This window comes from Microtus ochrogaster, chromosome X (genome assembly GCF_000317375.1).
Source record: "Microtus ochrogaster isolate Prairie Vole_2 chromosome X, MicOch1.0, whole genome shotgun sequence".
In the NCBI taxonomy this organism is placed as follows: domain Eukaryota; kingdom Metazoa; phylum Chordata; class Mammalia; order Rodentia; family Cricetidae; genus Microtus; species Microtus ochrogaster.
This window is the reverse complement of record NC_022026.1, coordinates 56,160,450-56,172,667: the sequence shown is the minus strand read 5'-3', so window position 1 is coordinate 56,172,667 and position 12,218 is coordinate 56,160,450. Positions and strand designations below refer to the sequence as shown.

General features: G+C 43.4%; 1 protein-coding gene across 1 annotated transcript in view; it reads right to left on the bottom strand.

Annotated features, from left to right (window-relative positions):
• Positions 1–670: 670 nt before the first annotated feature.
• Positions 671–12,218, bottom strand: part of Alas2 (5'-aminolevulinate synthase 2) — a 19,498-nt gene continuing 7,950 nt past the window's right edge. Inside the window, exons 6-10 of the mRNA XM_013350617.2 lie at positions 10,430–10,609; positions 6,562–6,726; positions 5,311–5,579; positions 3,742–3,904; positions 671–947 (exon numbers count right to left, since the gene is read on the bottom strand). Of these exons, the coding sequence (XP_013206071.1) occupies positions 784–947; positions 3,742–3,904; positions 5,311–5,579; positions 6,562–6,726; positions 10,430–10,609 (941 nt within the window). The 3' untranslated portion in view covers positions 671–783. The remainder of the gene's footprint in view (positions 948–3,741; positions 3,905–5,310; positions 5,580–6,561; positions 6,727–10,429; positions 10,610–12,218) is intronic.

The window sequence follows — 12,218 nt, the reverse complement described above, 5'->3', positions numbered from 1 at the left end:
TATACTTAAATAATAGCTTCCCAAGTAGTGTGTTCTTCAGCTGTGACAAATTGTCATTAGAGAGAAAAAAGGGGTGTTTCAGCCCTCAGAGTTACAGGGCCTGAGATACCATAAGTCTCAGGGAAGGTGACCACCTCAACCAGTAGGATTATTAGTTCCCTACTGGGAACCTTGTGTAAAGACATTGTGTACTATAACCAAACCTCTTCCTTCACCTTGAGAAAGGCTTGTAAATTCTATAACATAGTATTGGAAGAAAAGAGGATAGTGGATCATGAAAGACATATGTTCCTTGTTCTGAAAGATTTCTTGGTTTGGGAAAGCCATTATTCCCAAAGAAGAACCCATCTTTAGTTGAGACCCACTCTGCTTCTGACATCAGAGGCTACCTGGGGCTTAGCTTTCCAGGTGAACTAGTGAAGAGGGGAGCCCTGTATTTTTGTTGAAACCATTGAGAAAGCCACTTCAAGTCTGCTAAGGGGTTTGGCTCTTTGTACAGATTCCAGTACAGTTTAGGGGCATTTCTTTCCTCTTCCTAATTGTGGTTTTTCCTGGTCCAATGAACAAGTAATCTGTGCTTTCCTTGTGGGACTGGGGCTTGTCTGAGTGAGTCAGGATAGTACCTTTGCCTGTTCTTTGTTGACCAAAGGGCTATGGATGCTTCAGGTTGCTCTTTATTTTCAGAATCAAATCAGCTAGAAACACACAACAAAGCAGAGAGCAGGAAGAAGCCCAGCCCCAAATGGAGTGCAGGTGGCATGGGCATTCAAGGCAGCTGGCTTCTTAGGCATAGGTGGTAACATATTGGGGCCCCATGTTCCCAAAGTAGGATCTCTCCCACTCACTCATAAGCTCAAAGTGTACGGGACGATGACAGAAATTGCATGCAGCCGCAGACACATCCTGGAGGGGCAGCCCCACCTCAGTCCAGACTAGCAGCAACTTCTCTAAAAGGAGATAGAAGAGGGAAAGAATTAGTTAGACTTGGTCTACTAAAACCCTTGTTGCTCTGAATGCACCAAGATCTTGACTCCCTCAATCTTTGAGGGAACTTAGGTCCAGAAGTGGATTTATTTGTTTGCTTCAGTGTGACCCATTAATACTATCATTTGTCTGTTGATGCTGAGAAATATTCCTATGACAGGATTTAAAACCATGCTGTACTAACCTTTACCACTCCTTTCATGTAAGCCTAGCAGTGGATCTCTGCTTAGAACATCCTAACCTGACAAAGGGGACACTAAAAGTAATCCTACTGTGGTATCGGTTTTGTGAGGTAAGGTGGGGGGTGCGTTCCTGAGCTGCATAGGGACCCCGAGGAGGGAATGTGACCCAACTGTAGGAAGTACTTAAGTTGTAGCCCTGGCGTCCATTTTAGCCCCCCCCCCCCTCTTTTTTGCCCATCCCTTGTGGTACGGTCTGGTCTTCTGTTCTTAAACACCATCTGTGCTGATGGTTCCAGCTTTCCTAGAACTCTGCATCGGTTCCCAGACTTGTATATCCAGTAGCATTTCTGCATCTCTACTTGGCTTCCTAGTAGCCATCTAACATCTAACAACATGGGCCCAACTGAACTGTTCATATCTCTGTCCTTCACAAGCCCGTTCTTCTCACTTTTTCTGCCACTTTATACCATCCATCCACACCCATCTTGCTCCCCAAATAGAAGAGGGCTATTTCTGTCTTTGGGTATTGGCCTTAGCCTGTTCTCTGGGAAGTCTGTTAGTTATTTACCCAGATAATCACAAACAGTACCAATGTAGAAACCATTGAATGCCATACTAAGGAGCTTCAGCTTTGTTCTGTAATCCAGGGGTTTCTACAAATTTGGGGCTAACCATCCTTATTGGTATAAATGGTTTAGCAGGTACCCCCAATCTTTACTTATTTGTATATTATGTATATTTGTTGTGGCCATCTTGCATGTTAAGATATTTTCTCAGCTTATGGATCATCTTGGGCACCTTACCTTAGAGTCACTGATCCAGGGGCTTAGAAAATAGAACACCTGGCAATGGAGTGGTATTGTTGGGTTTTAGAAAAATCCCAAAGAGAAACAAGGAAAAGGGGGGGGGGATATGTTGATATATTTTCAAGAAGCAACACCAGAGGAGGGAAACTGGGTTTGAAAGAAGTTAAAGAGAAGATGTGCAGGATTCAGGATGAGTTGACTATGGGATTGAGTAGCTACATCTCTCCTGCAAAAGGGAGTGCGTGGAGCCCTAAGCACTGAGAGCTCCAGGACTAATCCCAGAGCTAGGAGAAGAGTCTTAGCCATAGAAGCCCAGTAGCTATGACCTAGTGCCTATGTGACCGTGGACCCGTAACTTTCTATACTTCAATTTGTACTTAATACACAATGAAAATTATAAAAGCATCTCTATCTTATGTATTAAGTGGGTTAATACATTTAAAACAGTGCTTGGCACATGGTTAGTAATGGATATTAGGCAGGCAACTTTATTTGATAATTTTAAATGAACTAATGGATTATCAGCACCTAATCATCTTTAAAACATACTGACTATGCTCTAGACAGAATGACTTGTCAATACATGCCCTCTGCATTCCTATCTACTTAATTCTTTTATTCTAGAGTCTTGGCGTTATGTTCACATGTAGTTCAAGGTGGACCACAAAGGCTTGCTCACCTATAAATCCTTTCTAGTTTTGCTTGCACTCCATAGCCACTCAGCTCATCATATTAGAATAGCTGTGTCTACCTCCTCTGCCATTGATTGTCTATGGATATTTCATCAAGGAGACTTAGAATGAGCAACTGCTATGTGCCAGGTCTTAGGTCAAAAAATAGACCCTACCAACATACATACAAGTAATATTATATGGAACCAACAGGTTATATTTAGGAATATATAAGTATTTTTGAAGGGAAGTAAGGAGCAGAACTTGGGAGGGTGTGCAGGGAGAAAATAGAAGGGAGAAACGTTGTAATTAAATTACAGTCTCAAAAATACACCCAAAAGAAATACAATAAACATTGGGTGAATACACCAAATTGTCATCTTTCAGGGTAAAACTCAAACTACTCAGCTCAGCGCTACCAGTCTCTAAACCTAGACCTTGTTTATGTTGTCTTTGTAGCTCTAGATTGACCCACCACTATCCTGCGCTCCTCCCTTCCCGCAGTTCCTGTTCTTAGTGGTTGCTTTTGAGACTTGGCCTCCCTAGTCGGCCCTCTGGCCTTAAACTAGCTGTGGCCTTGAACCCCTGATCACTCTGCTTCTAACTCCAAAGTGCTGGGGTTTGTGCAGGCAAGCTCAGCTGTTACTGCTCTTCACGTGTAGTGTCTCCGCCACTTCCTCCTTGCCTTTCTTTGTGTTCTTTCCTCCTCTGGGAATACCTCTTATCAACCCTCTTCTCTTGATCCAAATCCACTCACCTAGTAAGGTTCAGCTTGGAAGTCCCTTCCCCCTAGGAAGGCTATCTTGAATCCTGAAGGTTTAGTACTCTCCTCTGTGCTCCCACAACTTCCCCAGGTACTGTCTTTCTTGATGTTTGATCTCACCTGATAGCATTGTTTGTATCCACTATTGTTTGTGTTTCTTCTCCCCAACCAGACTAGAACCCAGTGAGTCTATGTGCTGTTTCCCTTTCATTTGTGACCCTGGTGCAGAGCCTGGTACACAATGAATGCTTCTAGAAATGTTTTCCAAATCAAGCTTCTTTGAATCCTGAGACTTAAGGGATAGGAAAGTATAGACACCCATGCTGAGAACTTACCCACAAAGTTTTCCATCATCTGCGGGCTGTGGTGGGGGGAGGGTGCCAAGCGCAGCAGCTCCTCGCCCCGGGGCACAGTTGGGTAGTTGATGGCCTGCACATAGATGCTGTGCTTGGAGAGCAGGAGATCACAGATCTTGCTGTTGAGTGCTGCATCGCCCACCTAGGCTCAAAATAAAGGCCTTTCAGTACCTCTCACCCTGAGCCACCACAGCACACTAGCTCTGTGAAGGAGGAGGAGGAACCCAGATCAAGGAACAACCACTGAATTTGGGGTCAAGTTGTTTTCCATAAAGGGCTGAGGCAGTGATGCCTCCGGAATCTCTCTCAAGGGGAGCCCAGAGCCAGCAATGCAATTTGAAGGAGGGATGGAGCTGGTGTCTTGTGTTGATACTATTTGTACAACAAGCACATTGGTTTAATTGGAGTGGTCAGAAAGCCAGGGTACCTCTGAGCTGCTGTTACTAGGTTAATTTAAAAATTGCAGTTAAAGCCGGGCGATGGTGGTGCATGCCTTTAATCCCAGCACTTGGGAGGCAGAGGCAGGCGGATCTCTGTGAGTTCGAGACCAGCCTGGTCTACAGTGCTAGTTCCAGGACAGGCTCCAAAGCCACAGAGAAACCCTGTCTTGAAAAACCAAAAAAAGAAAAAATTGCAGTTAAAGGGAGTGACTCCAGTTGGCCCTCTGTATATCTGTGTTCTTGGTTCAAGTACACCCAGCCTCAGCTTTGAAAAAAGAATGTCTTTAAGTCTCTCCTTGTTGATGTTTCCCAAATAATACAGTTTAATGGCTAAGTAGTTTTTGTTTGAATTTGGTATTACTGGTGATCTAGCAATTAAATGTATTGTGGAAGGCTGAATAGAGTCTATGGAAATGTAACACTGTTTTGTACAAACTGAGGAGAGCATTTCTGGATTTTGATACGGGCTGTGGGAGGTCCTTTATAGATACTGAGAGGTTGCTCTTCTCTCCTCATCCCCAAAATTGTCATAAGAAGTGTCCTTCTTAGACCCTGATTTAACTGACTTACATAAATAGATGTCATTTAAGAAAGAAACAGTGGTTGATTTTAGAAGTAAGAAACATTTAAACACAGCTGGCAATCCAAAGTACCAGCTAGTTCTATGGCTGGTTTTGGGGTTTTGGTTTTTTACCTCAAACCGGAACAAATTGGTAGCCTTTACTGTGTGTTGTATGCTTCAACATTTTCTAGTCTATGTTTCCCTATCTTCAGTCTAAGTATAACCCACTAAACTGATTCCATGACCCACTAATAGTTTTTAATAAACAACTTGAAAAACACTAAATTATAAGCTTATGATTTTGAGGATCAGAGCAATTTAGTAATAGCAAGGCAATGATTGATGAAAAAAAGACAGGTTAATCTATAATAGCTAACTTTTCAAAACAGAGACCAAAGGTATAAGTCTCTGGTGTATGTGGTGGGGTGGGGAGTGGGGAGGTCATAAGAAAGCAAAGTGGATTGAAGGGGCAAAGTGGTTTACTGGAAATAGGAAGGCTTCAGGAACAGGAGGTGGGGAAGGCAGGGGGAATGATGGAATTCTCACCCTAATGGGGATGATGTGACTGGGACAGGGGATGACAGAAAATCCCCTGTCCATTAGTAGCTGGCGCATATGCTTGACGTTGCGCTGGTGTGCCCTCCTCAGGGCTTGCCCCTCCTCTCCCTTGAGTAGACGCACAGATTCTAGAGCCCCGGCGAGCACCATGGGAGGCAGGGAAGTGGTGAAGATGAAGCCTGCAGCATAGGAGCGCACCATGTCCACCAAGTCCCGAGTGCTGGCGATATAGCCACCAAGACAGCCAAAGGCCTTGCCTGCAAATGAGCAACAGAAGTTATGCACAGACCTGATGAACAGTCCACAGAGGGGCAGACTAATGCCCCAGGTAACACAGGCAGGTAGACCAGAAGCTGGGCCTCCAGACTCCCTTCCCAGTGTTCTGCACATCTCTCCTGTGCATGGCAGAGTTGATAGTTCTGTGGTTCTGAGATAGGACTGCCACATACTGCCATATGCAGTGACTAGATAGGAAGGAACAGGGTGGGGACCTTTAGTTGGTTAGAGCCTGAAAAATAACTAAGATGAGACTTGGGGCTGGTGTTGGGAAGGAAAGACTTTACTTCTTATTCTAGTTGAATCCAGCTGTCTGGTCCAGCTCAGGAGCCTTTTAGAAAATCTTTTCTAGACTTTCTCAGTGACTGTGCAGTGGGATGGGGAAGAGATGACTTGGTAGGGCAAAGCTTGAGGTTATAAATTCTTTCCCAGCCACTCCTGTGGCTGTACACAGGAAGGAGAAATGGGTCTGGAGGGGGCACTTCTCTGGGTCGCATGTAAGGGAGCCCCGAAGTGTTTGCTCACTGCTGACTAGTTTTATGTCAACATGACATAAGCAAGAGTCATCTGAGAAGAGGGACCCTCAACTGGGAAAATGCCTTCATAAGACTGGGCTTGTAGGCAAGTCTGTAGGGCATTTTCTTAATTAGTGATTGATGGACAGCCCTGTCCATTGTGGGTGAAACCATCCCAGGGCTGGTGGGCCTGGGTTCTATAAGAAAATAGGCTGAGCAAGCCATGAGGAGCAAACCAATAAGCAGCACCCCTCCATGGCCCCTACATGAGCTCTTGCCTCCAGGTTTTCACCTGGTTTGAGTTCCTGCCTTGACTCCCCTCTTCCTGCCTTGACTTCTCTCAATGGGCTGTAATTCGGAATTTGTAAGCCAAATAAGCCCTTTTCTCTCCCAAGTTGCTTTTGGTCTTGCTATTTCATCGCAGCAATAGTAACCCTAAGACACTCACCAAGAGTTCCAGAGATGATGTCAAGCTTGTGCATGATTCCATCACGCTCCCCAATCCCTGCACCCCGGGTTCCATACAGTCCTACAGCATGGACTTCATCCACGAAGGTCAGGGCCCCATACTGGTGGGCCACATCACACAATTCCTCCAGAGGACAGATTGCACCTGAGAAAAGCCCAGGGAAAAAGAGTAGGAAATCATAACCCTTCCCTAGCTCCATTTCCTAGATGGAATTTTCTTCTCATTTAAGTTTACTTTGACTTAGAAAAAACGTGTTATAGCCGGGGAGGATGGTATCTGCCCTCATTTGGGAGTATGCCAAGTATCAACCACTTGAATCCTAGCCAAACCCCAGTCCTTCGTGTTTGTGTTCCGCCCCACCTCATGTATTTATCCATTCTGTCATCATTTTTTACTTCATTTTGACAATGTTGTTTCTATCATTTTTAACCTCTCTGCTGCTCCCACCCCTTCTGGGCTTATCCATTGCTGTATAGAGGTGGCAGTGGCCTGTATTCTACCTGTGTTTAACTTGACAATAGTCCATGTCTGCTCTAATTGCCTGCAGTCCTCACCGCAGAGTACTCACCCCCTTGGTCAGCTACAGTTGATAACCCTTCAGCATTTTCTCCCCTGGCCCTCTTTGTTTCTGTCTTTGTGGGTTTCTGTCACTATCTTCTTTTTTTTCTGTCCATGTTGGTTTCTGTTTTTCTGTCTCTGCCTTTCTTCTCTCCTACCTCTGCTCCTCACTTTCTCATCTCCTTACTTCCTCATCTTTTCCTCAGTGTGTTCCTTTCTACTTCAGGTTTTCTCTGGACCCTCGCATTTCATTCCAAGTGTCTTTACATTTCTGCTTCATTGAGTTTCTTGTGTCTCTGTGAATGTAGTTTTTCTCTGAGGAACCTCTCTCCTTCCAGTTCTGTCACAATGTACCAAATCAGAAGCTATCTCAAGTCTCTTCCATTTTCCCCTACCTATTTACTGTTTCTATGCTATTTAGATGTCATCTAAATAGACTTTGTGGCCATTGTTAATATGCTAAGACCATACTTCTGCTCCCTGGAAATTGCTGATGTAAAGGAAGTTGGAATACAGAAGAAACTTTTTCAGATGGAAGCAGGGGCCCTGGACCAGGATTAAAAAGTATAATGGGGGGGGAGGTAGCAAAGCATAAGGGACAACCAACAATAGGAGATGGAACTTGAGACAAGGCACTTCGATGATTCTGGTATCATTTCAGAAGCGGAAACCCACATTTAGAATTGACAGGATAGTCAGGTTCCACCAAAAAATGAGGAGCAGTTCGTTTGCAAGTGTAAGTAGTGTGATTGTAGCCCATCAGAGAAATGCAAATCAAAACAACTCTGAGATTCCATCTTACACCTGAAAGAATGGCCAAGATAAAAAACCCTGATGACAAAAAAATAAAATAAAATAAAATAAAAACCCTGATGACAACTTATGCTGTAAAGGATTGGGGTAAAGGGAACACTTCTGCATTGCTGGTGGGAGTGCAAACTGGTACAGTCCCTTTGGATATCAGTAAGGTGGTTTCTCAGAAAATTAGGAAACAACCTACCTCAAGACCCAGTAACACCACTTTGAGGTATATATACCCAAAGGATGCTCAATCATACCACAAGGACATGTGCTCAATTATGTTCTTAGCAACATTGTTTGTCATAGCCAGGAACTGAAAACAGCCAAAATGCCCCTTGACTGAAGAATGGGTAAGGAAAATGTGGTACATTTACACAATGGAGTACTACACAGCAAAAAAAATGACATCTTAATTTGCAGGCAAATGGATGGATCTAGAAAACATCATATTGAGTGAGGTAACCCAGACCCAGAAAGACAAATATTATATGTACTCACTCATAAGTGACTTTTAGACATAAAGCAAAGAAATCCAGCCTATAATACACAATCCCAGAGAACCTAGACAACAATGAGGACTCTAAAAGAGACATACATGGATCTATCTACATGGGAAGTAGAAAAAGACAAGATCTCCTGAGTAAATTGAGGGCCATAGGAGAGGGTAGAAGGGGAGGGGAGCAGAGAAAAATGTATAGCTCAATAAAGAAAAACCTTACACTAGGAGCTGGTGAAATGGCTGAGCAAGTGACAGTGCCTGCTGCACAGCCTGGTGACCTGATAGATTTGCAGAACCAAGATGAAGAGTGAAGCAGCTTCACAAAGCTGCCCTCTGACCTCCACATGGGCACCCACATAAACATCATACACAATAGTAATAAATACATATTTTTAAAACTTGCTCAAGCTAATAGTTATGCTAGTTTTCGAACGTGGACTGTTTGTGAGTGATGTTTATAGTGCTGTGGTTATAGAAATCAGGAAATAATGAGGATTCTCTCATTTCATTTGGAAAAGTGGCACCTTGACATGAAATGAGGACCTCTACCTTAAATAAATCCGGAAACAGATACCTAAAACACATAATTTCTGGTGCACAGAACCAGCAATAGACAGCTCTGGGCCTCATTTTAATTTCAGTAAGAGAAGAGGTGAGAAGCTGGGTGGTGGTGGTGCACGCCTTTAATCTCAGCACTTGGGAGGCAGAGGCAGGTGGATCTCTGTGAGTTCGAGGCCAGCCTGGACTACAAGAGCTAGTTCCAGGACAGGCTCCAAAGCTACAGAAAAACCCTGTCTCAAAAAAAAGGAAGGAAGGAAGGAAAGAAGAGAATAAAGTCATTTATTTCTGTTAAAGTGTAGTAAATGGAATGACTGCCATTGCCTATAATTCTACAACCAGACATTTTACCCCGGAGAATATCGGGGCTCAGAGAGTTTCAAAATTCCCCAAGTTCATGCAGATAATATGTGTCAAAGATTGAATTTTAATCCAAATCTGTCTGACTTGAAAACCTATTTTGACTCCAGTGTTTTCTAGTGGACCATGGAATCCTCGGCAAGAGTTTGTAAAATTTGCCACTGGAGAGGACAGACACCGCCATGACTGACTTGCATATCATTCCTAATGGGAAGAGTGTCGTGCAGGGAAATAAGAGTTATGTAGCCTAGTAAGAAAATAATCATTTTACCATCAAATTGATGAAGCACTAAGACAAACTTTGATGTTCTGTGTGGACTTTGTTTCTTTGTATATTAGAATGTGATAGCTTGTACTATCCTTCCTCCCACAAGAAAACCCACAGAATCAACTAATCTGGCTCATAGGAACTCACAGAGACTGAACCAACAACCAGGGAGCCTGCATGGGACTGAGCTACGGACTCTGCATATATGTGACAGCAGTATAGTTTGGTCCTCTTGTGGGACTCCTAACAGTGGGAGCACGGGCTGTCGCTAATGCTTTGGCTGGCTTTTGGGAACCTGCTTTTCATACTGGGTTGCCTTGCCCAGCCTTAATACAAGGTGTGGGGGGTGTTTAGTTCTACAGCAACTTGATATGACATGCTTTGTTTCTTTCCATGGGAGGCCTGCTGCTTTCTGAACAGAAACAGAGGAGTGGATTGAGGGGTGCAGAGAGGGTAAAGAGGAGGGAATAGGAGGAGTGGAAGGGAAGAAGCTGCAGTTGGGATGTAAAATAAATAAATACATTTAATTAATAAAAAAGAATTTAATAGCTGCCTCTCCTTTTGCATTTCCTACCTGTATGACCTGTGACTCCTCTTGTTCATGTCTCAGTTTCCTCATCTAATAGTAATGATAATAATAGAACCTACTTCATAAAATCATCATGAGGATTTAGTGAATTAATACATATAAACTATGAATAACTGAATAGCATAATAAACACCATATGTTAGTTGTTATTATCATCATGTCTTTGTGAGATATTAGTACTAGTAAACATGCACCCATACACATACATACATACCATCCATGGAATGGACAGTCTCAAAGGCCACAATTTTGGGTGTCTTGGGATTGGACTTCTCAAGAAGTTTCTTCAGGTGGTCTGGGTCATTGTGCCTGAAGACAAACTTGGCTACACCACTGTTGCGAATACCTTGGATCATGGAAGCATGATTGCCTGCATCTGAGTAGATCTCACACCCTGAGGAAGCAAATGTGTAATTGTTTTTTCTTAAAATGATTTATTTAACTTTATTATGTTCGTTGGTGTGAAGGTGTCAGATCTCATGGAACTGCATTTTCAGACAGTTGTGAGCTGCCATGTGGGTGCTGGGAATTGAACCCGGGTCCTCTGAAGGAGCAGTCAGTGCTCTTAACCACTGAGCCATCTCTCCAGCCCCCAAATGTGTAATTGTTAAGCTTCTGTCTCATTCCTCCACTTTTACACTCCAGGTATGGCCTGGCAGGAGAAGAAAGACATGGACGCCTAGCCGTGGCCTCTGACTGTCTTGAGGGGAAAGAAAGTTCAGTTTCCCAGTAACTTTGAGTTTCACAATGACAGAGTTTAGTTCATTCTTCCTGACACTTGGAAAATCAAAGCTTGGAAAAGGATTAGCAGAGAATGCTTGTAGTCTCAGACCTTGCTACTAGACTCTCCCTGATCTAGATGACACTTCCCCCTTTTCCAGGTAGCTCCATCTGTTCATAATTACAGGCACAGATGCGTATCAGGTTTCACTGTGGGAATTGTATGATCATGAACAGTTCACAGCAAAAAGCAGACAGTGACCACGTTACTGTACAGGGCACATGCTAAGCACCACAAAAGGGTTTTCTCTATGACGTGAATGCAGAGATTCTTACTGGGCTATACTGGGAGGCTAGGGACGGGTGAAATGTGGGAAAGGGATCTGTCTGTTCCATAGAACCCTCAATTTTCACAGACATCAAAGAACTCTGGTCTTTAATAAAATAAGGGACAACTTCTATTTGAGAAAAATAAATCATGGTTTCTTCCAGGGCTTGACCTGCTTAGCTGGAAGTTTCTTGAGAGCAAAGTCCAAACCTTTTTATCCTTATATCCCTTGTTCCCAGTACAAGGTACATATAAAGCTATGGAAACATTTTTAGTGAGTGAATGCATAAACAAATGACTAATTTATAAGTTGAAATTTATCAAGTGGGAGAGTATGAGAGGCATGTCAAGAGATGACATCTTAGGATTTGGTTTAGTTAGAAGCTATGATGTGGAGTTTACATTTGATCCTAGGGGCAAGCGGGATCCATTAAAGAATTTTAAACAGGGAAAGGAGAAAGATAGATTTACATAAGGAAACATTGTTCTGAATGTAGGAAGAATAGACTATAGGAAAAAACAAATGTTGGTTAGACGAGAAGGGTGGTAGTAGAGAAATGAAAAGGTGTCGAATTGTACTGGTTGAGGAGGAGTAAAGAATTGATCCCCCCAAGATGGTGACTTTATTTAGGGGTTTGGGATGACCTTAGAAGGAGGTGTTCACAAAGTAGTGGTGACTTTTGAAGTGTGTAGTGAAGTAGCATACAGCAAGTCCAAACACTTCTCATGCATTGTGCCTCTTATGGGCAGGAGAGAGACCGACTGGTAGATAGAGAGTGATGTGGAGCTTGAGGCAAGAGACTTAAACATATAGAGAGTGAGAGGCTGAAGATGTGGAGGGATCAAGGGACAGATGGATGGAGGGACAGATGGATGGAGGGACAGATGGATGGAGGGACAGATGGATCGAGGGACAGATGGATCGAGGGACAGATGGATCGAGGGACAGATGGAT